This window comes from Malaya genurostris, chromosome 3, assembly GCF_030247185.1.
Source record: "Malaya genurostris strain Urasoe2022 chromosome 3, Malgen_1.1, whole genome shotgun sequence".
Taxonomy (NCBI): Eukaryota; Metazoa; Arthropoda; class Insecta; order Diptera; family Culicidae; genus Malaya; species Malaya genurostris.
This window is the reverse complement of record NC_080572.1, coordinates 59,823,665-59,848,655: the sequence shown is the minus strand read 5'-3', so window position 1 is coordinate 59,848,655 and position 24,991 is coordinate 59,823,665. Positions and strand designations below refer to the sequence as shown.

Genomic DNA, 24,991 nt, shown 5'->3' with positions numbered 1-24,991 from the left:
ATCAAAGGAATACTTTTGTGATGTGAATTGGAGCGGGTTTCTCAAAACTGGTCAGCAAATTCTTCTTGATTTGAGGAGTTGTTTATTGATGACAGAAAAACTCACTTTTACTACACCGGACTTCGATTTCCGATCCAGAAAACTCCAAAAGTAGTAGGACTACTTAATTCGAAGAGGAACTCACATCTAAATCTCAGATATCATTAAATAGATGCAATGGTGAGGTAAAACAAATGAAAATAATGTCAGACAATGAAAATAAAGTCAATCGTTTTTCTCAGATATGATAAAACAGATTTGCACGAACGTAGATTCAAATCAAAGGGATTATAGTGAGTGTAACTGCTGTTGAATTTTAACTAGACCTAATCTCCAGTGCCGGAATTGAAGGATAATAAGTGTTACAAATTTCAAACCGACATGAAGGGTGATTTTATTTTTGGTATCTTTTTGTCACTGTTTTTAACAGATAACGCGTGATTCGTGTCTTGTGTCATTGTCAAACTTGTTCAGTTTGGTCTATAATTTAATCATAAATCGACTTACGAACGGACAACGCTTGTGAATTATTGAGTTTTACTATCAGAATTAAATTGCCGTATCTGGAATGAAGACCAGCCAGAAGTCACTGGTTGGTGTGGATTATGGGCCGGTGGCATCATCGGGCAGTACTTCTTCAAAGGCAACGATGGGTGGAACATTACCGTGAATGGCAAACGCTACCGAGTGACGACATGTCGGACATATGGTTTTAACAAGACGTCGCCACATCCCACACGGCACGCGAAGCAATGACCAAATTGAGAGTCGCTTCCGGTGAACAGTTTATCTTACGTTTTGGGCCCGTCAATTGGCCGCCTAGATCGTGTGTTTTAACGCCTTCTTACTGTTTTTTATGGGGCCACGTTATAACTCATGTCTATAAGGATGAACCAGCAACGATTGCCGCACTGGAAGCCCACATTGAAGCATTTATCCGTGAAATCCCGGCCGAGAGAATGTGCTAAAATTGGACATTGCGCATGAGCCGCGGCCATCATTTGCATTAAACCATCTTCAAACATTGAATTTTATATTGATCGTTCTATCCATTCCAACAAAGATTTCATCAATTTTCTCAATTTTTTGTGTTTATTTTTGAAAATCAAATCCTATACCTTTTAAAAATTCACCCTTTATAAGTAATGTGCACAATTGGCATGATATTTTCAAAACTGATCTCAAATTATTCAAATTTATAAATATTTTCCTTTTCCAATTCGTGTATACTCTTTTGTCCTTTGTTTTGCACATTAACATGTTCTGAGCGATTTTATGATATTTATGATTATCACCACAACGCTCAACTACATTTAGCAGCTTCATCGAAAACTATATAGATAATAGTGAATGGAAAATTCTGCCTCACCCGCAATATTATCCACACTTGGTAGCATTTTTTCGTAACACATACATACATCGATGCGAAATGCACTTTCTGAAATGCGCCACACTTCAATCGAGATACTCAATGTTTAGCTCAAATCCGTCGTAGACTCAAATGATGATATGTTATTTATTAATCCTTTTCCGAATCCGACTTACAGTTTCGGAGTTACGGGTTGTTGAGTGAGGTTGGCTAGACAATTGCCTAATAAGTCAGAGCACGAAATGTGCAAAATCAAAAATAATGCATATCAATTATTCACAGAAATCTGCCAAAACTGTTCAGTCATGATGGGAATTTTATGAAAATCATATTTACATGTCCAACATCTGGAATCTAATTCATGCCAGTTGTGTTTTCACTGGATGAGCAATAAAAGGATTTTAAATTGCTAGTGGGTTTCAGAGAGGCAGTATTCATGAATGAACGTTTATTTATCCTCGATTTTAACCGTTTGGTCTTTCGCCGAAAAATTTTAAACAATGTTCTTGTAGTACACAAACCGACGTAAACTTTTCAAATGGCCCGAAAAATCAATTACAGATTCTTTGCTTTCTCTTCTGTTGATAAATCATCAATCATTTATGTAGAATGACATCCAAAATTTTCATTTTTCTATCGAGGTTTTATAATAACGCAGAAATAATCGAAAGAGAAAGTAAACAAAGAGAATCTATCATTGGTGTTTGGGCTTTTAGGTTCACGTCGAAGTGTTATCAATAAAACAAGTACAAAGATCAGCTTAAATTGTCCCATAATTGGGATTATAACTTCCGAAACGAAACAAAATACGTCATCGCCGTGAAACGACGAATTCAGGCAAAAGTCCCAAGCAAGTGCGGAAGCTTGTGAATGAAGCGCACCCTAAGCGTGTGATAAAAGGCATTCCTCGTTGAGAGAGAATTCAACCACTCTGCACACATGCGACTCCAAAATAACGGTAATTTGTTCATTCTTTAATTTCATACATGCATTCATGTGCAAAACAAAAACTCGCTTTTGCGCTGTAGCTGAAACGGTATAAAAACCAGAATGCGAAATAGACTGCTAAAGCGAAAAAACAAAAACAAACATCCTTATGACACACACACTCATAGACATTTTACATGCAGGGCTCATCGAACTCATGGTGCACACTCACAGTCGAAGCAAGGAGTGCTTCTTTTCTCTCTCTCTCTCATATAGTTCATAACTCTCTGTTGTCACTGCTACCTCGAATTAATCCCTTTTGCAAGGATGTTCTAACGAAGCGGTTGGCTAAAACGTGAAAGATTTATATATTGTGGAGGACAATTTTTCAAATAAAATTTGCACTTACTTGATAACTGAGGTGTTGCAGAAAAATCGTTTCAATGTTTTGCAAACAGAGGGAATAGTTTTCATTCAGACACCGATTTAGTTTCCAGTTTGGATCATTCCGTCATCTGTAGACAGCACCGAAGTGTTTATCGTCGTGAAACGGGAAATTTTCATCCTGTCAATGGTCCTTGTCCGGCTGCCAGTGCAGGACTGTACCGGAGAATGAGAGAAAAATAGATCTCTAGACAAGGCATGTTAGTGGAAAAATCCTTTTCCCAAAATAAAAGCACAGGAGGACCTGACATTTCTCGTTTGAGCTCCTTGGATGGAAAAGGCGTTTTATTTTTCTCGTGTGCTAGGGCTAGTGTTTTGAAGTTAACAATCCAGTCCGTAAAAAAGTGAAAAATATAACGTTTACTAATGCATCCTTCTGCCTAAGTCGGAAAAATTGTTGCAATCTGTAGATTGCGAATAGTTTCCTAGAGGAATTATCTACGTGGAAATAGCCATTAAGCAAACATATGCTACTGCAAAGGAATAGCAGAAAGCCCAGATTTCGTTCTCGGCTGCATCATAAATCTGGTGAATCGAAAAGAGAAAAACGAAATGGAAAACTTGTGATACAATCTTTCTAAAGAGAAGTACAAATGATCTAATCATTCTTACAATGGAATGTAGTAGCATGTTACTTCAAGTCAAACTGAAGAAAATATTGATCAAAATTCCAACGGAAGTCAAGTTTTCAATATTTTAGTGAGAAAACTAGTGTGCAATGAATCAATGTTTAATATCCCGTATCGGCACAACGAATTGCATAATTACAGGCAATAATGAGTGAAACTTACTGATTGTGAAAAGACACGCAAAGCGGGCAGTTGTGGAATATTCTGTTTTGACGAGAAACTACGACTAGCTAAGCATGGCTTTCCACCATATGTACCGTGCGCTGAGACTGCGTCTAGTCAACCGTAAGATAATTGCTCATCGTTTTTTTTTTCTCTTTCATCTTGCGTCCACTTAATTCCTCTTTATTTCATAATATTTCGAATTCCATACATGTGTGCAGAACACCACAAGCAGATCGATATTATTTGCACAGGTTACAGCTTCAGTCATTTGCAGGCTGGACGCAAAAGTAGAAGGGTATCCTTGATTCGAACGGTATATCCTACCGAACATCTACCGTTATCTACCAGAAATGCAAACTGTACTGGACGTTGAGTATAAATTTTACAATACGCTTTTATTTTGCATTGCTTGTGATAAAGTGGTAGAGTAGGACTCTAAGCCGGGTTATAATTTCTCTTTCACGATAATGAGGATGCCAAGTGAAAGTGATTGTCGGTCGAGGAACCACCGAAAGTAATACGTTTAACTTGCTGAAACATTCAGTTCCCTACTGAATGTACATAGATACGTTAATGGAAGGAAAATAATTTATAATCCTGTTGCACGTGACGCACTATTATAAGAATGTTATCAATAATTGAACACGTTTCTTTTAGTTTCGTAATAATATTGATCGTCTTTATCAAGTTTGTTTGAATGATATTTTAAATTTATATCATATCAGTAATACGCCAGCTACTACTATCAAGCATTTATCAATGGATATTCCAAATGTTATATCGTCGAAATGCGTCAGATATCATCAACGTCAATGAAATGTCACCATACACGTACCAAACACCAGAACGTTCCGTGTCGTTACCCCTCTGGAAAAATTTCGCAACACTTATGCAAACGGTCCCTGGTCGTTCCATATCGGTGGCTCGTGTCTAATGGAACGTGTGAATCGTGCTTGATAACGATTTTAGCCACACTGATTATTACGAGCTGAAGCATAAATTTCGCACAGAAGTATCTAACTTCTCACCAAGGTGTGTCATTTGCCAATCCTGGACTATCAGAGTTTAAAAATGAAAGTTGCATGGACGAAAGATGCTGTTCGATGAAAGGCATCAATCTTCTCGCAAGATATTTGTGGTTGAAACATCTGTAGGCCAAGTTTTTGAAGAGACAAATGAAGCACGAGAAAAAAGATTTGTCAAGGACATTCAGTCGCTTATCAACAATGTACCACTTCTGGTCTGCAATCGGGTTTTGATCAACTTGGATATATAATTTTGCTTATCATTTATTTATTTTACATGACACGGCAATGCTTTTCGATCCAACTCCCTTCGATGTTTTGGCTGCAGTTCACTAAGACGTTTCATGCCGCTTGAGTCGAAATCGTTTTAGAGAGTCAAAGATTTTGCTTTTTTGAGCAATCTCCTCATCTCTTTCTTTCCGTCAGATCCTTTTACTCGTTCGACACATAGGAGACTTCAAACTTCACCGGAAGCTCATCTCGCAATTTTAGTCACTCCCTCACCCTTCTCCTTTCCCTCCTTTCACGTGATTACGCAGAATTGTTTTTCTGTTCTCATCTTTCGTCGATATCGTTGACATGTTCCAACTTTTATCACTTTTTCTATTCACGTTCGGTTTTCCAATAATGTTATTACCTTCATGCCCATGTAGCAGCAGGCGATTTTGGCGGGAACTTCAAACCGGCAACCTTATTAACAAACCTCTGCGAAGTAAACGATGTTATTATCACTAAAACTTCGTACTAAAGTTAACGATTACTAAAAACTTGAAGAATTGATCATTACCTCGACCTATATTGTCTTAAAAGTGGGCAGTGTTGCCATCTAGACGCAAAATTTTCCTCAGCCACTCTGCTTTTTACTATGGTTCCGTTCTTCTAAATAGTCTTGATCGAAGGTCAGATTAATAATCACTGCAGAGTCATAAAAATTCATTGCGGATAAGAATGCAGATACTTACTTTAATTTGACCGGTTGTGCAATATAATTTTTACTTTCATTGAAATCTGCAATGTAAAGTAGTTTTAGTGTGTCAAGAGAATAAATAACATTTATATAACACCTAATGAATGGGGAACGTGCCATTTGAGCCAATTTGTTCTGATTCCTGAATGAGCTTTGATCTAGTTATGCTTAATTTTGCAATACAAAAAGCAGGTTACTTTTTTGGTAGCCAGGTGCAAATTAAAAATTGACAGAAACAGTTACACCAGTTCTGATGCGTGGGCTGCCATTCGGTCTTCTGCATCTCATTCGTTCCGTTCAGTATTGCTTATCGTCGAAATGACAGAAACAAAGACAAAAATGTGTAGTGAACAATTGAACGCTTCGAAATGAGCAACTCTGGTGAACAAAAGAAGCCGGAATATGTGCTTCAGCGACTAAGTTCAATATGCATTGATATCAAGCACTGCGTCTCAACATTATTCAAAATTAGAAATTGTTTGTTTAAAAGAGAATGTGATTCTTTTTCACTCGCTCCGGTTAACAACGATTTACATAGTGTCGAACATGATAACGTTAAATACAAAATCTCAGTATACGGGATAGACGGTGCGACGAAAGTTTGCGTACATGTCCTTCCTCCGAAAGTAAATGATTGTTACATTCAAAAATGCAAGTCCCATTACCTTGAGATTATTTCCGTAGTGGAAATTTTTTAAATACATTTCCTCGAGTATCACGAAAATCCGAAGCATTCACACTCGCAAAGTTAGAGACATTATTGAATGTCAACTAATCCAACCCACAACGTATACAACGTGTAAAGCTTTTGTCTACAGACAGGAATACTGATTCGGGAGGGGAGCGGGTCATATCGCCGAAAGTCGTTACGCCGAATGCCATTTCTCCGAAAGCCGTTTCGCCGAATAGGTCATTTCGCCGAAAGTCGTTTCGCCGAAAGGGTCATTTCACCGAAAGGGTCATATCTCAAGCATGTTATGTCTTCTGTATAACTGATGTGGCGCAGCCACATAACCGAAGCCAAGATGGCTCGGCGGCACAAAGCCGACGCCAGCTAAGTCGGCCGCCGACCCACCGTCAGAAGCGGCGGCCTCTTGCATACAAACCTGTAACCGCCTCGTTTGCCCGGTCTACTCAAAGCTAGGTTTCTTTGCTTTAGTTAGGTCATGAACCAGAACGACGTGGTGTAGCCGCATAAGATATTTTTTCATTTTCACTTAACACACAGAAAATACCACCTACATTTGCCTGGTAGATACACCTATGCAATTGCTTTGGTGCTTAGTAGCTAATACTCAACAAGTTTTCTTGGGAACTACAATGGTAGGTCAACAAAACGGGCGTTAACGCTGTCATCTTTCGTTTGTCTTTAATTTAAATCAATTCTAATTACGATTTCAAGACGTTTTCAGAATACGGCGAAATGACCCTTTCGGCGAAATGGCATTCGGTGAAGTAACCCATTCGGCGAAATGGCATTTGGCAAAATGGCTTTCGGCGAAACGGCTTTCGGCGAAATGGCTTTCGGCGAAATGGCTTTCGGCGAAATGACCCTGATCCATTCGGGAGAAAATCGAATGCTAGAAGCCATATCGAAGAAAGGGCCAGCTGTTTCAAGCGGAAACTTAACCTCTCCATCCGAGATGTCACTAGCAAAACAAGCTGGGGATGTAATTTGAATTTAATCGTGAATCGAGCTCACAAACGAGCCGGACTGTCGACTTACATAAAGGTGGTGACTAAAAATTGTGACGATAGGTAAAACAAGTCGGTCATACTACGATCGCGAAAGCTGTACATGAAGATGCAGATGAAGTTTGTTTGCGTGGTATAAGGGTTATAAAACTTCCGTCAAGACAGACTTTAAACAGCTTCAAGGACAGGAATATCATGCGGCAACTGGAAGAATAAAATTTGCAGAAATGTTAAAAATCAAACAGTCGAAGTTCGCGAAGAAATGTCTCCTGAGGCAAACCATCCATTCCTTTGGCTTAAACAGCAACTTTTACATCGCAATTGAGACTAGGAAATTGAGCAGAAGTGTCTTAGCGTTGGTTAGCGGTTCAATGCATAGGGCCAGTTGTTGTATGTTCAAACCTTGACCTTAAAAGAATTCTTAGTGTCAATGGGATCGTAGCACCAGCCATACAATGCAGTTCTGTATGCTATGAATCGGCTGCGAAAACTATTGAAACAGAAGGTACAATTCCAAAAAAAAAGGAATAAAATATCAAGGCTTTGCTTTGAATGTCTGAAAAATCGTCTTTTGTCTTTCCCTAAGCAACACAATTGTCCCGTTCTGTATCGGCCGGTTTTGGGATCTTGCCTACACACAAAATGATCCTGGAGTGTTATACCGCGAACAGCATCCAGATGGTGTTCAAGGACGTGAAAAAAAATGAAAAATTTGTTCGGTTTCCTGAACAAAGTACAAAACAGATCTATACTCAAATTTTAACCACTTTGTTTTTATCATTTGCTCAAGACGAAATACAGTAGATAGATTATCAGAAAGAAGAAGTGTGCATTCAATTTTTTTTCTGAAGCGGCTCAACCGATTTTCACAATTGGAAATTCAAATGGAAGGTCTTATAGTTTTCTAAAACTTGTTAGAACATTTTATCCGGATCCGACTTCCGGTTCCGATACTAAAGCATGATAAGTGGAAAATTATCAATTTCATTAGTATTTTAAAAATACTATTACTATAAAAATGTCTGATAAATTTTTGTAGTTTGCAGAGAATGTTAGTTTGTGCACATGAAAACTTCATTCTGCACTACTTTTCCTGTTCCGGAAACACTGAAAGTAATGAAGAAAATCTCAAAAATAGAATTCACTTCGATTTCTCTGCGATACTTGAACCGATTTTCACAAATCTTGATTTGAATTAAAACGCTGTGAAAGCTACTGTGAAATTTGATCCGGATCTGACTTCCGGATCCAGAGTTACAGGGCGACGAGTGTCAAAGTTTTCGAATCGCCGGGTTCGGAATTACAAGGATAAAGAGTGTTGAACATTTCAAGCAGTTATACATAGCAGTGATGCAAAACACCGGAAAATGGGGTTACTAGGGGTTCAAATCAAATGTCCCGGGTTGGCGGTTCAACGCATAGAGTACTGGGGTGGAATCATGTAAGGTGATTATCACCAAGTGATTACCACTTTTGAAAATTTGGAATCATGTAAGGTGATAATCACCAAGTTCTGTCACCACTGCTGAAAGGCTAACATCACTATCAAATGTTGGCATTACGTAAGGTGATAGTCACCACGATTTAATCACCTTCATGTCAAAATGGAGGTGATAGCAATATAGTTATCACTTTTAGTAGTGATTTGATTTTTTGAGAAGTGGCTTTATAAATTATTGTCCGTTAAGTAAATTTTAAGCCACTGATATAAACATAAACTACCAAAATTGGTCGGAGAGGATAATTTTTTAATAAAATTCGTGCTGATATTGTGTCAAAATTAAATACCAAAATTAAAAGTAACTTAGTTTGTATAGTTTAAAGAATTCATAGAATGAACGGTAGTATTTATCAATTAAATCAATTCATTTATGTTGTAATTATTATTTGAAGGAATATAATTGGGGTATTCGTAGAGTCAAAGATAAATTGCTCTCTGGAAAAGTGGTAAGTTTATGAATGTAGACATCTCTTGTTGCACATAACGTAACAACATAAAAAATCTATGCTAACATTTTCTGTAGAATAGATGGTCGTAACTTAGTGAGCGACATATCAGTCTCGTTCGACTGAACGAGTAAAAAAGATTAAACTGCGTTCTTAATTTTCTTCTTGTGAGTTGAACTAAATAAGGCAATATTTTTGGACAATTAGTTGCTAATCATAGTGGATATTCGTAGTACCGGTGGGTAAAATTTCCAAAATGGAACTAGCATTCGAAAGCTCTGTGAAATGCCATAATCGTAAAGTGAATGAAAACTATACACAAAATTATTTAACGGATCTTTCTCATTCGAGAGGAATGCCATCCGTTGTGAAACATCAAGAAGATCTAACAGTCGGTGTTGAACAGTCGTTCGCACCGCACGCGTATAGCTCTTGGCTCCTGGAAATTTCCTCTGGCTACCTAGAGTTTCATTGATTCAAGGCTTCAATCTTTTTCAAGGCTACCTGAATCACTAACAGTCTTTTTAAAGACTAACAATTAGTCAGCCTTTCTCAAGGCTATACAAAGAGTGATATTGGAGTGACTAAGTGATACAAAGAGTGATATTAGAGTGACTAAGTGATACAAAGAGTGATATTAGAGTGACTAAGAAATTAATCAGCCTTTTTTAAGGCTAGCTAGGAGTCTAATCAAAGACTAATTTAGCCTAGATAATTTAATTTAAAGTTTCATTCATTTCAAAAATGCCTGCGTCCAACCGGAAAGGCAACAAGCCTAAGGCTAAAAATAATTCAATACGGAATAAATCACAATCCGTTATTCAACACTTTTCTAATAACATTCACGATCTTATAGAATCTAAATGTAAAAATAAAAGACAACGGACGGATTTCCCTTCCGTTGATCCTATGCCGTCTAACGATATTTACGAGATTCTTCTTGAATCCGATTGTAGCGACATAGAAGAAAATTCTTCAAAAATTTCCAAAATGGACGCTTGTCGTTCTGGGAAGAAACATCAATTTATGCCACCAGTGACGGTGATGATCTCCGACTTCAAAGCATTCCGTACTGAGCTTTCTACTTTTCTCACGGAAGTAAAAGTCTCATTTCAAATCGGACGAAGAGGAGAATGTCGCGTCTTGGTTGATGGATTGGAAGATTACGAACGTCTTATTCGATATTTGTCCGAGAAACATAAATTTTATTTATATGATATAAAATCAGACAGATCCTTCAAGGCTGTCTTGAAAGGTTTATCAAATGATCGAAGTATTGATGAAATTAAAAATGAACTGAAAGAATTGCTTGGTTTAGCCCCTTCCCAAGTGATACTTATGAAAAAAAGAGCGAATGTTACTGAATCAACGACCTTAAATTTACAGAACATACCTGAAAATCAAAAAACCGTTACAAATGCCACGCCTAATTCTTCTAAGGCACTTATTTCTTCGAATTTAAAACAAAAAACTGGTACGCCTGCCAATTCATCTCCTAACGAAAACAATTTATTGGCAGGTAGATCGACCTCGTCATCATCTTCTTCTAATGTCAGTTATGCTAGTATAACAGGTAGAAATCTACCACTTAATTCTTCTAATGTAAATAATCAAAACACAGGAACGCCTTGCAGTTCATCTTCTAACGAAAACAATATATTAATAGGTAGATCGGCCAAATTATCTTCTTCTAATGGTAGTCTACCTACAAATATTCCTTCAATGCCATTCGCTTCTTTAAATGAAGTCGATTTAGGCGATATAACTGAAAATAAAAAGATCTACCTACAAGATCAACTTTTTCAAATGATTATCCAAATGAATTTGAATTCATCACTTTTTGAAGCATTTCAAATCGGATGGCAATTTGCAAATAATATTATAATGAATTTAAAATTTAACAGTGATGTTAAATAATTATTTGAATATTTTAAATTGAAAAGATCTTTGAAATCGAGTGAAGATGAATTTTATAATTTTCTCGAAGTTCACAAAATCCATATTGCCATTGTGACAGAAACTTTTCTTAAACCAAATGTCAAATTAAAAAGTAATCCACATTATGTAGTTCATCGATTTGACAGGTTTACTGGAATGGGTGGTGGAGTTGCCATTTTTGTCCAACGGCAAATTAAACATCGAATTTTACCTTCTTTCAATACTAAAGTTATTGAAAGCTTGGGAATCGAAGTTGAAACCATTCATGGAATTTATTTCATCGCTGGAGCATATTTGCCATTCCAATGCACCGGCGAACAATTAAATTTCTTTAAAGGCGATTTGCAAACACTTACAAGATATCGATCGAAATTCTCCTATCATCGATGACAATCTTCAACTGCTCATTCGGTTGAAGAATGTTCGTCGACGACAATATCAACGTTCTCGTGATCCTGCTATGAAAAACATAGTTAAGGATTTACAAAAAGAAATTAAACATAGATTTACTCTTTTGCGAAATGAAAATTTCGCTAATGAAGTTGAACAAATTAAACCATATTCTAAACCTTTCTGGAAACTTTCTAAGGTTCTTAAGAAACCTCAGAAACCAATTCCTGCTCTCAAGGAAGGAAATCAAATACTTCATACAAATGGCGAAAAAGCTCAAAAATTTGCTCAGCAGTTCGAGAGTCCACACAATTTTAATTTGAACGTTGTGAGTCCTATTGAAAATGAAGTCTCACTCAAATATGAGCATATTTCAACCTAAGTGTTATCACAAGATGACATTATTGAGACGAATTTTGATGAAATTAAATCAATTATTAGGAAACTCAAAAACATGAAGGCTCCTGGTAATGATGGAATTTTTAATATTCTTATTAAAAATCTTCCCGATGGTGCCTTGAGACTCCTGGTTAAAATTTTCAACAAGTGTTTTTCATTAGCTTACTTCCCAAAAAGATAGAATAACACTAAAGTAATTCCTATCCTCAAACCTGATAAAATCCCAGCAGAAACATCAAGTTATCGACCAATTAGCTTACGTTCTTCTATCAGTAAACTTTTTGAAAAATTTATCTTGTTGAGAATGATGTCTCATATAAATGAGAATTCAATTTTTTTACCAGAGCAGTTTGGATTTCGTCATGATCATTCAACTACTCATCAACTTGTCAGAGTAACGAACATGATAAAAGCAAATAAATCTTCTGGGTTATCCACTGGAGTTGCTCTTCTAGACATAGAAAAAGCATTCGACAGTGTTTGGCACAAAGGATTAATAGCAAAAATGTCTGATTTCAAGTTTCCTATTTAATTGATCAAAATGATTCAAAATTATTTAGCTGATCGTACACTTAAGGCTAGCTATCAGAATTGTAAATCTGAATTGCTACCCGTACGAGCCGGTGTTCCGCAGGGTTCGAGCGTAGCTCCAATCTTGTATAATGTTTTCACTTTTGATCTTCCAAATATACCCGTTGGTTGTCAGAAATCGCTATTCTGTGACGACACAAGTCTGTTAGCCACAGGTAGAAATCAAAGAGTGATCTGCAGTCGCCTACAAAGAAGTTTAAATATTTTCAGTGATTATCTGTCAATATGAAAAATTAAACCAACTGCACCAAACACGCAATTAATTATTTTTCCTCATAAGCCAAGAGCTTTTTTTCTTAAACCAAACAATAATCACATTCTCAAATTGAATGGCTTGGAATTGACATGGTCTGATCAAGCTAAATACTTAGGTTTAACGTATGACAAAAAACTCACTTTCAAGGATCACATTGAAGGAATCCAGGTAAAGTGTAATAAATATATTAAATGTTTATATCCTCTTATAAACAGAAATTTTAAGCATTGTCTAAAAAACAAATTGTTAATTTATAAACAAATTTTCAGACCAGCCATGCTTTATGCAGTACCAATTTGGTCAAGTTGTTGTTCCACCAGGAAGAAAACGCTTCAAAGGATTCAGAATAAAATTCTGAAAATGATTTTGAAGCGTCCTCCCTGGTTTAGTACAAATGAGTTACACAGACTCACAAATATAGAACCATTAGATGTAATGTCACATAATATTATAAGAAAATTCCGACAAAAATCGATGCAATCTTCAATTGAATTGATCCGCTCTCTGTATTAGTTAGTAAGTTAGTATATAAGTTCCTTTTCCCCATTACACAATACAAGTAGGTTTAGAATTTTCCCTACACAAAAATCTCAGAATTGCGGAAGCAAATAATGTCCTCATGGTAATAACCAAATCATATATATATATATATATATATATATATATATATATATATATATATATATATATATATATATATATATATATATATATATATATATATATATATATATATATATATATATATATATATATATATATATATAATAGGGCTGAAAAGTCACCACTTGTGGCTGAACACTCAATTTAAATCTTAATAATTTAATTTTAACTCATATTCCAATAAATAGTTACTTTTCTCAGAGATGGCTGAACCGATTTTCACAAACAAAGATTCAAATAAAAGGTCTCATGGTCCCATAGCCTGCAATTGAATTTCATTCCGATCTGACTTCCGGTTCCGGAGATATAGAATGATATGTACCAAAAAAGGGAAAAAGATATGCACTCACTTTTTTCAGAGATGGCTGAACCGATTTTCACAAACTAAAATTCAAATAAACGATATTATGGTCCCATAGCTTGCGATTGAATTTCATTTGAATGTGTCTCCTGGTTCCGGAGTTATATGGTAATATGTGAAAATTTGAGAAAAAGTTTAAACTCAATTATCTCTGGAACAGCTCAACCGATTTCCAAAAACTAAGATTCAAATGAAAGGTCTTATAATATCCTAAAAATTTGTGGAACATTTTATCTGGATTCAACTTCCGATTCCGGAACTAAAGCGTGATAAGTGGAAAATTACAATTTTTATTAGCATTTTTCCACGAACGATGGTTAAAAATAGGTACAAATCCCATAAAACTGTCTGATAAATTCTTCTAGTTTGCAGAGCTTGTTAGTTTGTGGGCATGAAAACTTAATTCGGCACTACTGGCCCCCTCTTTTCCTGTTCCGAGAGCACCGAAAGTGGAAAAGAAAAACTCCTAAAACTAAATTCACTTTGATTTCTCTGCGATGCTTGAACCGAGTTTCACAAATCTTGATTTGAATTAAAGTTCATACTGTCTTTAAAGTTACTGTGAAATTTCATCCGGATCCGACTTCCGGTTCCGCAGTTACCGGGCGGTTAGTGTCAACGTTTTCAAATCGCCATATAGAGTGACAATATGTAAAACACCGAAAGAAAACACAAAACGAACAAGGCGTGCTTTGTTCTATTTCGTACACGTTGTGTAGTGATGTCAATAATAATATTAATAATAATAATAAGAAGAATAATTATGCATATGCATAATAATAATAAAGAATAATTATGCATATGCAGAAGTAACAGAAACGCAGGTTCGTTTCGTTTGTTAGATTTCGTTTAATTGGTTTAATCGAAATAGAGCATGAGATAGTAAGTATAGGTTTAACTACGTTCAAAACTGTTCCAATTAGTAGGTCATATTTGTTGGTAGTAAACGAACCAACTTCGGCTATTCCATTTATCTCAATCCGGTTTCGGAAGAATTAAAAATAGTAATCAAAAACTGCAAAAAGGTCTCACTCACTTTTCTTGGAGATGGCCAAATCGATTTTCACAAACTTATAGGTTCAAAAGAAAAGTCTTAAAGTTTCTTACAGAATGCCTTAATTTGTTGTGGATACAACTTTCGGTTCCGGAACTACAGGTTAAACAGGATTTATAGAGTTTGTGAGATTAGATCCGAACAAATTATCCTATTTCTTTTCAATAAACAGTTGTTTTTGCGAATTTCACGGTTATATTTATGATTATTACATCATAATAGTAATATGAGAAAGGCATCATTTCACCACTAGGTGGATTAAAATAGGTTTTTTATTTGTTTGTGCGCAGTTTGCCATACTCGGGAGGCAATTTTTTTCAACGTTGTTCTTCGATCCATACAAATCATCATTGATAAACATGACTCGAATTAATGAAAAGGATTGAAAACTATGGGAATAAAAATTTAGATTTTAAAATATTATATGGGTATACGCCACATTCATATTTTACTCCTGAAAAATTGACGTTTCTTGACAGGTGATAAATGGAGTAAAGTTGGCTCAATCACCGGTGATGGTGATAGTAAAAATGATCACCTTCGGTGATTCCAAACATTCTGGTGATCACCTCTTTATCACCAGAAGGTGATAGTCACTTATCACCTTACATGATTCCACCCCTGGTCTTACAAGCCAGTCGTATGTTCGAGCCCCGACCTGGAAGGATTCTTAGTGTCAGTCGGATCGTAGCACCAGCCATGTGACGGTTCTGTACCTTATGACTCGGCTGCGAAGTCAAGATCAAATTACACTACAGGAATATAATACCAAGGCTTTGCTTTTAGGGGCTCCCCATTGATAGGCCTTGTCAGTTGACGGCCGAACGTATCCATTCGGGGTATACCAGTCCCCGGCTTCAGTTTCATCCGGACCTGACTTCCGGTACCGAAAACACACAACACCGCCTCTACGAACGAAGCACGCTGTGTGTGGTGTTCGATTTCCTACACGCGATGAAGAGAACGAAAGCCGACACCGAAGCTCGATTTTGAAAACACAAGCGAGCCCACCGGCATCAAGTATACATGAGTTCGAGTTTTCAACCATTTTGAGAAAAAAAAACAGATTCACGGTACAGAAACAAATGTCTGTTACCGGTTTATGATTATATATATATCGTTTGGTGCGCAACGAATAGTTTTGTGTGGAAATTCCACATGCACGCTTGATCCATGTGATTCTTCATTTTGAGCGTGCGATCGACTTACACATCACGCTGCACCCGCCCCCCAGCAGTTCAAATTGAACTGGTTAGTGCGAACTTAAACAGTTCAATTTGAACAGCTAAGCAGACGTAAAGTTAATGCTATTTGTAAAACACTTTTTCAATTGGCACTGAAGTGCCATGTCTTTTCTGACGTGCCGTACGAAAACGTCTTTTTCGACTAATACTGGCCGATACAGGTATGGTCAAAGCACAAACTTAGGATAACCCCTAAATGACCATACCTGAATCGGCCAGTATTAGTCGAAAAAGACGTTTTCGTTCGCCACGTCAGAAAAGACATGGCACTTCGGTGCCAATTGAAAAAGTGTTTTGCAAATAACATTCACTTTACGTCTGCTTTGCGGTTCAAATTGAACTGTTTAAGTTCGCACTAAGCAGTTCAATTTGAACTGCTCTGCACTGACGAGTCTAAGACGAAACGTAAAAAAAAGTAAAAACGGTTATGTGCCCAAAGCACAAACCTAGGATAACCCCTAAATGATTAATAAAAGTATTTCTCGTTTTCACTGTAATTTATTGTGATATTCCTTTTTTGAGCTAAAGCGTATGTGTGTCGAATTCCATTGATTGTAGGTTGAGTAATCAGAAAAATAATGGTGAGAAACATTAACCACGTTAGTCGTTTGACAATTCTGAAAACATAAATTCGAACAACCTTCCACACCTATATATATATATATATATATATATATATATATATATATATATATATATATATATATATATATATATATATATATATATATATATATATATATATATATATATATATATATAAACTTAATTTAAGAAAAACCTATGCATATTGCCTTATGAAATAAACGTGTTTATGGGAAAAAAATGTTAAGAATATTAATTTGTTGTGGTAGTCTAATATTAACAGGTCCCAAAACCAATAATTAAATTAAATGAATTAAATATCGGACACTTTTGTATTATGTCCAATGAAAACTAAATGCGTGCATACTTTCTGTAACAGTCTTTAATGTGATCAAAAGTTTTGACCGAAATTTTGATATGTCTAAATATAAACATGATTAATTGAAAAGAAGCCTCCCATCATTTACCATCTGTTGGGCTAATACCGATGATATGCAAATGAGTAGATGAATACATAAATTTACCAGTTCCCGTATATGCTACCTCTTCCTGAGGTGTTTAACAAACCACATTGAAAGGTGCTACCACCGGCATCCTATACAAATACGACCAAGGCCAAGGTAAAAATTTGAAGTAGCAAAAAACCAATATGTAAATTTCTGCGTTGTTTTCGCAGGAAAACTACCAATTTATAGAACAGGACTCCCTTGCATAAACATCGTCAACACATCAATCTTCCGGCGTCAGAACTACCGATTTAGAATCCAACATGGTGTATAAAAAGTATGAGAAGAACTTATTCGGTTCGGTTCTGCAATGGTGAAACGTTTTGTTGAACGCCCAATCAATAATCAATATAAATCAATACCCAGAATAACAAAATGTTCTGAAATTATCTGCGGAGTCTTGATGGTTTATTAATTACTATTCGAAGAAAACAGAAAGTTTGTCCCATTTTTTCCAGTTCCGTTTCCATGAGTTGTCAATCAACGTTGGCTTCACCGCATCGGTTTTCTAATTCGATAGTCTATTTTTACTGTTTACTAGTCAATATCTGAACCACATTTCAACATTTCAGGCTCGTTACACGTTCTAGTCACGGCCTGTAAGTATATAAATCAGTTATAGTCAGTCATCGGACGAATTCAGTACCTACTAGTATTTAATATGAAGAAAATTGCAACGATGGCAATGATTACCATATCGACTATCGTTGGTTGTATTTTTCTTCTGTCAAGGTTCCTGCCATTAGTCAACTTGCAAATGCCAATTTGTTGTTTGATTACGTTATTGCACGATGGGGTGTCACTTTATTTCATTTTGTAACGTGTTTGTGAGAATCTTCGACTTAAGCACCGAACTTTCCTATATCTATTAGACACTATTCAAACTTACACAAACAATTAACTAGCGTGACCAGAAGAACTTGGCTCCGTGATTCAACACTGCCACATCCTTCATTAGCTATTAATAAAAATTAAAAATTCAAGCCTCCACTTGATATTTTTATGCTCTGTGACGTCTTCCATAAATCGTCAACCTTGATTGCTTTTTATCCACGGTGGAACTGAACCTTCGTCTACACTTCACTTTACGTCTTCGTTGCGAACTATGCCGAGCCTCTGTTGTAACGCGCGGTGGCAGTTATCATGTGCGGTTCCACTTGTGCTTTGAACGCTCTTTACCATCGACTTCATTCGTTGGTTGAACGTTTCCTTGCTAGGACTTTTTCTTTCCGAATCGTCCTTCCACGGAAGCGTCTATTCCGTGTTCCATCGCCTATGAAAAAATACTGTGTGGTACAAATATCGGTTGAACAAATACACAATTGTAAATAAAGCAGCCGGCTCTTCGGAGAAGTGACACAATGCTAACGGTTGTTCCTTTTTCTCGCGATTTATTTGCCATTGCAGATGACGACGATGCCACGACTTCCGGTGTAACACTGGATGACAGTGATAAGCGGGTGATAGTGTTGAATCAAGCTCAACGACAAAAGTACTGCAACAATCATATCTCGACAGCAAAGTATAGGTAAGTGAATTGATTGCATTGTGTTTTTAGATGGTTCGGAATTTTTCCAGAGCTGTTGAAAGATGCAACGGCATACAGTCATAAAACTGATAGAATTGTAAACCGAGTTTATTGTGAATGATGCCGTGTGTGGGTTGTGTTTGACAGCAATGTAAGCAATCAATAGTTATACGAGTAGATTGACTATAATTGATTTTCAGGAGAACAGAAAAAAACGCTTCTTAGTTTCTTCGCTCCTTCGTTTAAACAATCCACACTTATACTACCACCGACTTTTCTAACTTGAAAGCTTGGACAGAAAGGAAACAAATATCATGCAAACCACTGACATGCCTGACATTTTTTGTTTTGTTTCAATAGTACAGGTTTTAGCCTTAAGGTAATTCACCACTTCGGGCCAGAAAAGCTTTCTGACTTATGTGCGGGGTTGGGGATCGAGTCCAGATGGGGTGCGTGGAAGGCATCAACTAACCATCACACTATACCCGTCCCAATTGACATGCCTTAATCAGAGAGATCTCAGAGCCAGTCATTCATGTGCAGAATCCACTGGCCAGAAGTTTTTAGATAATGCTTTGCACACGACTTCAATATGATAAACCAATCCGACTGACTTCCGAAAAAAAGCTGATGAAATTTTGTGGTCCATCGTTGGTCTAATGAAAGTGCAATCAATCGTTCAATGGGAGGTCAAAGCGGGACCTTCGTTTGCCGATTTTGAAACAGACCGTTGAATTGAATGCCATTTTTTCGTTCATCAAACCCGGCAGACAGAGGTCCATCGTTGAGCCATTTTTAATATGAGGAGTTGGAGCCCCGTTGGACTAGTTTTACTGGAGAATTTCCGAAGTTTTTTCCACTTATTTTTTTAAACTAACACTACATACCTGTACAAAACTTCTACTTCACGTAGAATAACAACAAATTTGCTTTCTATATAAAGGTAATATCTAATTTTCACACTATTTTTGCAAGAGAAAAAACAACAACAAATCGTTCCAGCAAACTGAACGAATATTTCGTGCAGTATGTCGTTCAACAAAAGCCCAACGACCAACAAAATAGAACGGCCTGCTGAGAGGGAGGTCGTCAGACTTCACATACTTACTCCGACTTTAATGAAACATTGCACACGATTTAAAATCATTTATTTTTCCCGGATTGAGACCAATCCAACCCAAGACGAACTATGGAAATGGGCGAATGGTTTTTTGTTTGAACTTTTTCCATAGTTTACTTACCTTACCTAACAGCTATAGGCCTGGGGTGTCCTTTGCTGTATCAAGCATACGTCTCCACATAACTCGGTCCATGGCTGCTCGTCGCCAGCCACTCAAGGCACGAACGCTTCTGAGATCACCCTCCACTTGATCGATCCACCTTGCTCGCTGCGCTCCTCTTCTTCTTGTACCAGTCGGATTAGATTCAAGAACCATTTTCACTGGGCTGTCGTCCGACATCCTTATGACATGCCCAGCCCATCGTTGACGTCCGATTTTAGCTGTCCGTACGATAGGTGGTTCTCCTAGTAGCTGTTGCAATTCGTGATTCATACGCCGTCTCCACGTTCCGTCTTCCATCTGCACTCCGCCATAGATGGTCCTCAGTACCTTTCTTTCGAAAACACTGAGGTCGCGTTGGTCCTCTGCCAACATACACCAGGTCTCGTGGCCATAGAGAACAACCGGTCTAATGAGCGTTTTGTAGATGGTCAATTTCGTGCGTTGGCATACTTTTCTCGATCGAAGGGTTTTTCTGAGTCCGAAGTACGCACGATTCCCTGCCAAAATACGTCTATGGATTTCTCTGCTGGTGTCATTATCAGTGGTCACCAGTGAGCCCAAATACACGAACTCGTCAACCACCTCGATATCGTCACCGTCTATCAATATTCGTGGTGGGAGGCGTAGTGTTTCTTCTCTAGAGCCTCTTCCTCTCATGTGTTTTGTTTTTGACGCATTTATGGCCAGTCCGATGCGCCTAGCTTCAGCTTTCAGTCCGATGTAGGTTTCCGTCATCTTCTCAAGGTTACGTGTCACAATATCAATATCGTCAGCGAAGCCAAAAAGTTGTACGGACTTTCGGAAGATCGTGCCACTCGTGTCGATCCTCGCTCTTCGAATCACACCTTCCAAGGCAATATTGAACAAGATACAAGAAAGTCCATCACCTTGACGTAGCCCTCTCCAAGATTCGAAGGGACTCGAGAGCATCCCAGATACTCGGACGTAGCACATCACTCTATCCATCGTTGCTTTGACCAATTGCGTCAGTTTATCCGGGAAACCTTATTCGTGCATTATCTGCCATAGCTGTTCTCGATCGATTGTGTCGTATGCCGCTTTGAAGTCAATGAATAGGTGATGAGAGGGTACGTTGTATTCACGACACTTCTGGAGTACTTGTCTTATCGCGAATATGTGATCCGTAGTGGCGCGGGCTCCAGTAAATCCCGCTTGGTACGGCCCTACGAATTCCTTAGCTATTGGTGATAGACGACGGCAAAGGATTTGGGAGAGTACCTTGTAGGCGGCGTTGAGCAGTGTGATTACGCGGTAATTGCGACAATCTAGCTTATTGCCCTTTTTGTGGACGGGACATACCACTCCATCCATCCATTCCTGCGATAGAATCTCCTCCTCCCTAATCCTAGAAATCATCCAGTGCAGCGCTCTAGCCAGTGCCTCTCCTCCATGTTTGAGCAGCTCGCCTAGCAACTGGTCATTGCCCGTGGCTTTGTTGTTTCTCAGCTTGCCGATCTCCTCACTTCTCTCCGACAGATCAGGGGCTGGGAATCTGTCGTCGGCTGAGCGTGCACCCAGATTGATTCCTGTACCGTTCTCTGTATCTTGTGCTTCGCCATTCAGATGCTCGTCATAGTACTGCTTCCACCTGTCGATCACCACTGGTATCTCTGCACATTTCGGCCTGTGGCGTGAGCTACGTGAGCGGTTCACCATAGAACTTCCATTCGCGATTCACTCATAGAACTTCCATTCGCGATTCCGATCGTTCGCTCTAGTGCGGTGTTGCCGCATCCTCGCCCTTGCTGCATTCTTCTCTTCGACCAACTGCTGACATTCGCCGTCAAACCAGTCATTTCCTCGATTCGATAACCTCGTACCTAGTACGGTTGAAGCAGTGCTACTCACGGCGGACCTTATGTTCCTCCAGCCGTCTTCAAGAGTCGCCGCGCCAAGCTGCTCTTCCGTTGGTAGCACTAACTCCAGTTGTTGCGCGTATTCCTCTGCAGTACGAATGCTACGTAGCTGCTCGAGATTGAGTCCTGCCGTTTCTGTGCGACGAGTATTGTGCACCGTCGATAGTTTTGAGCGCATACAAACCGCGACAAGGTAGTGGACAGAATCAATATTGGCACTGCGGTAAGTGCGGACTTTGATGACGTCGGAGAAAAATCGCCCGTCGATGAGAACGTGGTCGATTTGATTTTCCGTATGTTGATCAGCTGATCTCCAGGTGGCTTTGTGGATATCTTTGCGGGGGAAGAAGGTGCTTCGAACTACCATTCCTCGGGAGGCTGCAAAGTTTACGCATCGTTGACTGTTGTTGTTTGTTACCGCGTGCAGGCTCTCCAGCCCGATCACGGGCCTGTACATTGCCTCCCGGCCTATCTGAGCATTCATGTCGCCGATGACGAGTTTTACATCCCGCCGTGGACAGCTGTCGTAGGTTCGTTACAGCTGCGCATAGAATGCTTCCTTCTCGTCATCGGGTCTCGTCTCATGTGGGCAGTGCACGTTGATGATGCTGTAATTGAAGAAACGGCCCTTGATCTTCAATACGTACATTCTATCACTGATTGGATGCCACCCAATCACGCGCTGGCGCATCTTGCCCAACACTACAAATCCCGTTCCTAGAACGTTGGTTGTCCCACAGCTCTGGTAGAAGGTAGCCACTCGATGCCCCCTTTCCCACACCTTCTGTCCCGTCCAACAAAGTTCCTGCAGTGCTACGACATCGAAGCCGAGCCATAGCTCGAGAACTGTTAATTGTAAAAAAGTTCCGAAAAAAAAGAAGTTCAAAGAAATCGGTTGAGAACTCTAAATAAAATAAACACAGAAAGAAAAAGCCACACACTTAGAAAACTTCGTGTACATTAAAGTCTTTATAGATGCACATAAAAAGATCGACGTAATTCTCTTAAATTTACAATTCAAAGCATGTAGGGATAAGTCATTTTTTCAACTTCACAGTTAATTTAGTTTACATCGAATCAAACCCACGAATTATTTTCACATGTTTTTTTTTTCTTCAGATCATTTATTTGATATGGCTCATAGCTTTAGCTCAGAAGTGCCAAAGTCTGTATTGTATTTTTTCGTACAATATAATTACAATTATTATTTAACATATATACATACACATACAAGGTTGGTAGGAGAGTTAAAGAGTATGTTTAAAGTATTGAAAATTTAAGGTTAGTGTTAAAAAAGGGACCCGATCACCAGGCGCGTATACAGGGGGGTGTTTTAGGCGTTCAAACCCCCTCCGAATGTTAAAAAATATTATATTATGAACATTCAGGGGTTTTGTTGGTTTGTGCAAAAAGCACATATTTTGTTTCTATTTCTTCGCGTTTCGCCTTCGGCTCGTCAGTGCTTAAAGCAGTTCAAATTGAACTGCCATCTCGTGCCTAGCAGTTCAACTTAAACCGCTAAGCAGACGCAAAGTTTGCACTACTTATGCAACCCTTAAACAATATTGCACAAGTGCTATATTATTTCTGACGTCTCAGGCGTAAACGAGTGACTATATATTATTATAGATTATATTATAAAAACCACATAACTTCAGAAATCCGCGTAAAAAAACGCGTAATTGCGGAAATCCGCATGAAAAAGACGCGAGAAAAACCGCTTAAATGAAAAACTCAGTGTATGACATAATCGCATAATCAGTTCCAGTTCCAGTATCAAGAATTCAGTTCAGTATTGAATCAATTGCGGGACGTTGGAAAGCCAGTTTTTCGATTGCGTCTGCTACTGGTCGTTTGCATTGGAGCAAAATACATCGAAAAATGGACAACGAAGGGAAAAATTATAGTCAGTCCTTCCAATGGCTCCATATGTTATCTAAAGCAGAGCAAATAAAAGTCATTTTCATTTACTCAAAATAGACAATAATGACGATAAATTAATGTCACTCTCAGCTTCGCTTGCAGACTATGAGAACGAAATCCATGTCCAGTCAAAAACATAAGCGGAACAGTATAGTTTCCAAATTATGTTCTTTCTTTCATGTGTCCTTTCAGTCATTTGCGGTTTTCAGTGAAAATCCCATAGTAAAGACTGTCCCAGAAAGTATGGACGCACTTTGATTTCGCTGTAAATAATTCATAAGTGTTAGATATTCAAATTTCATTCGATATACTGATAATATTAGACTATAACAATTGTAGCCATTGTAGACTAGCTGGCGCACCCTCTTGCGAACGTTCCTAATTAAATTCCGTACAGACTTCTTGGCGACAAGTTTTGACACTTTTTTTCAGTCTTTTTTAAACTGTTGAATGGTTTCGGCTGCCAAGACATGTTTCCTAAGATGTGCCTTCGTTAATGCCCAAAATTCCTCAATTGGTCGAAGTTGTGGGCAATTTGGTGGATTCATGTCTTTTGGGACGAAAGTTACATTTTTGGTAGTATACCATTCTACCGTTGATTTCGAGTAGTGGCAAGAAGCAAGATCTAACCAGAAGACAACAGGATCCTTGTGGCTTCGAATCATGTGTAGAAGTCGATTTTGTAAACATTCCTTGATGTATATTTCGCTGTTCATTGAAGCAGTGGTAATGAAGGGTTTCGAAATCTTACCGCAGCTACAAATTGCTTGCCAGACTATAGCTTTCTTACCAAATTTTTCAACTTCAATCGATGTCTTGGACTGGTTTAACACTTGCCCTTCTCGCACCGTATAATATTGTGGTCCCGACAAGGATTTGTAATCGAGTTTCACGTAGGTTTCGTCGTCCATGATTATGCAGTTCAAATTTCCAGCAAGAATCGTATTGTACAGCTTTCGAACCCTCGGCCTGATCGATGCTTCTTGTTTCGGACTACGTTTGGTGTCCACTTTTTGGCCACATCCCGAACTGAAACCTCCTTCTTTTGCTCGAACGCCTTCAGTATACGTCAGTTGGATGAGGTTTAGCAGGACCTTTTTTCGACCCGTTTTCGGTTTATCCTCAAAGGTTATCCTCACCGAACTTCCTGATTGCATTTCGCATGGCTTTTTCACTTACTCCTTCC

At 38.2% G+C, this 24,991-nt stretch overlaps 1 protein-coding gene across 21 annotated transcripts in view; it reads left to right on the top strand.

Annotated features, from left to right (window-relative positions):
• Positions 1–24,991, top strand: part of LOC131435913 (probable phospholipid-transporting ATPase IA) — a 195,220-nt gene that overhangs the window by 107,316 nt on the left and 62,913 nt on the right. For 19 of the 21 annotated variants that reach the window (XR_009230553.1, XR_009230551.1, XR_009230552.1 and 16 more), the window contains one exon: positions 18,602–18,722. Coding sequence is in view for 18 of the 21 variants with exons in the window: in XM_058604187.1 (XP_058460170.1) it covers positions 18,602–18,722 (121 nt within the window). In the remaining 3 variants the exon portion in view is untranslated. Of the gene's footprint in view, positions 1–3,031; positions 3,694–18,454; positions 18,519–18,601; positions 18,723–24,991 lie in introns of those variants that run through there. The other 2 variants (XM_058604202.1, XM_058604196.1) reach the window with 2 other exon arrangements.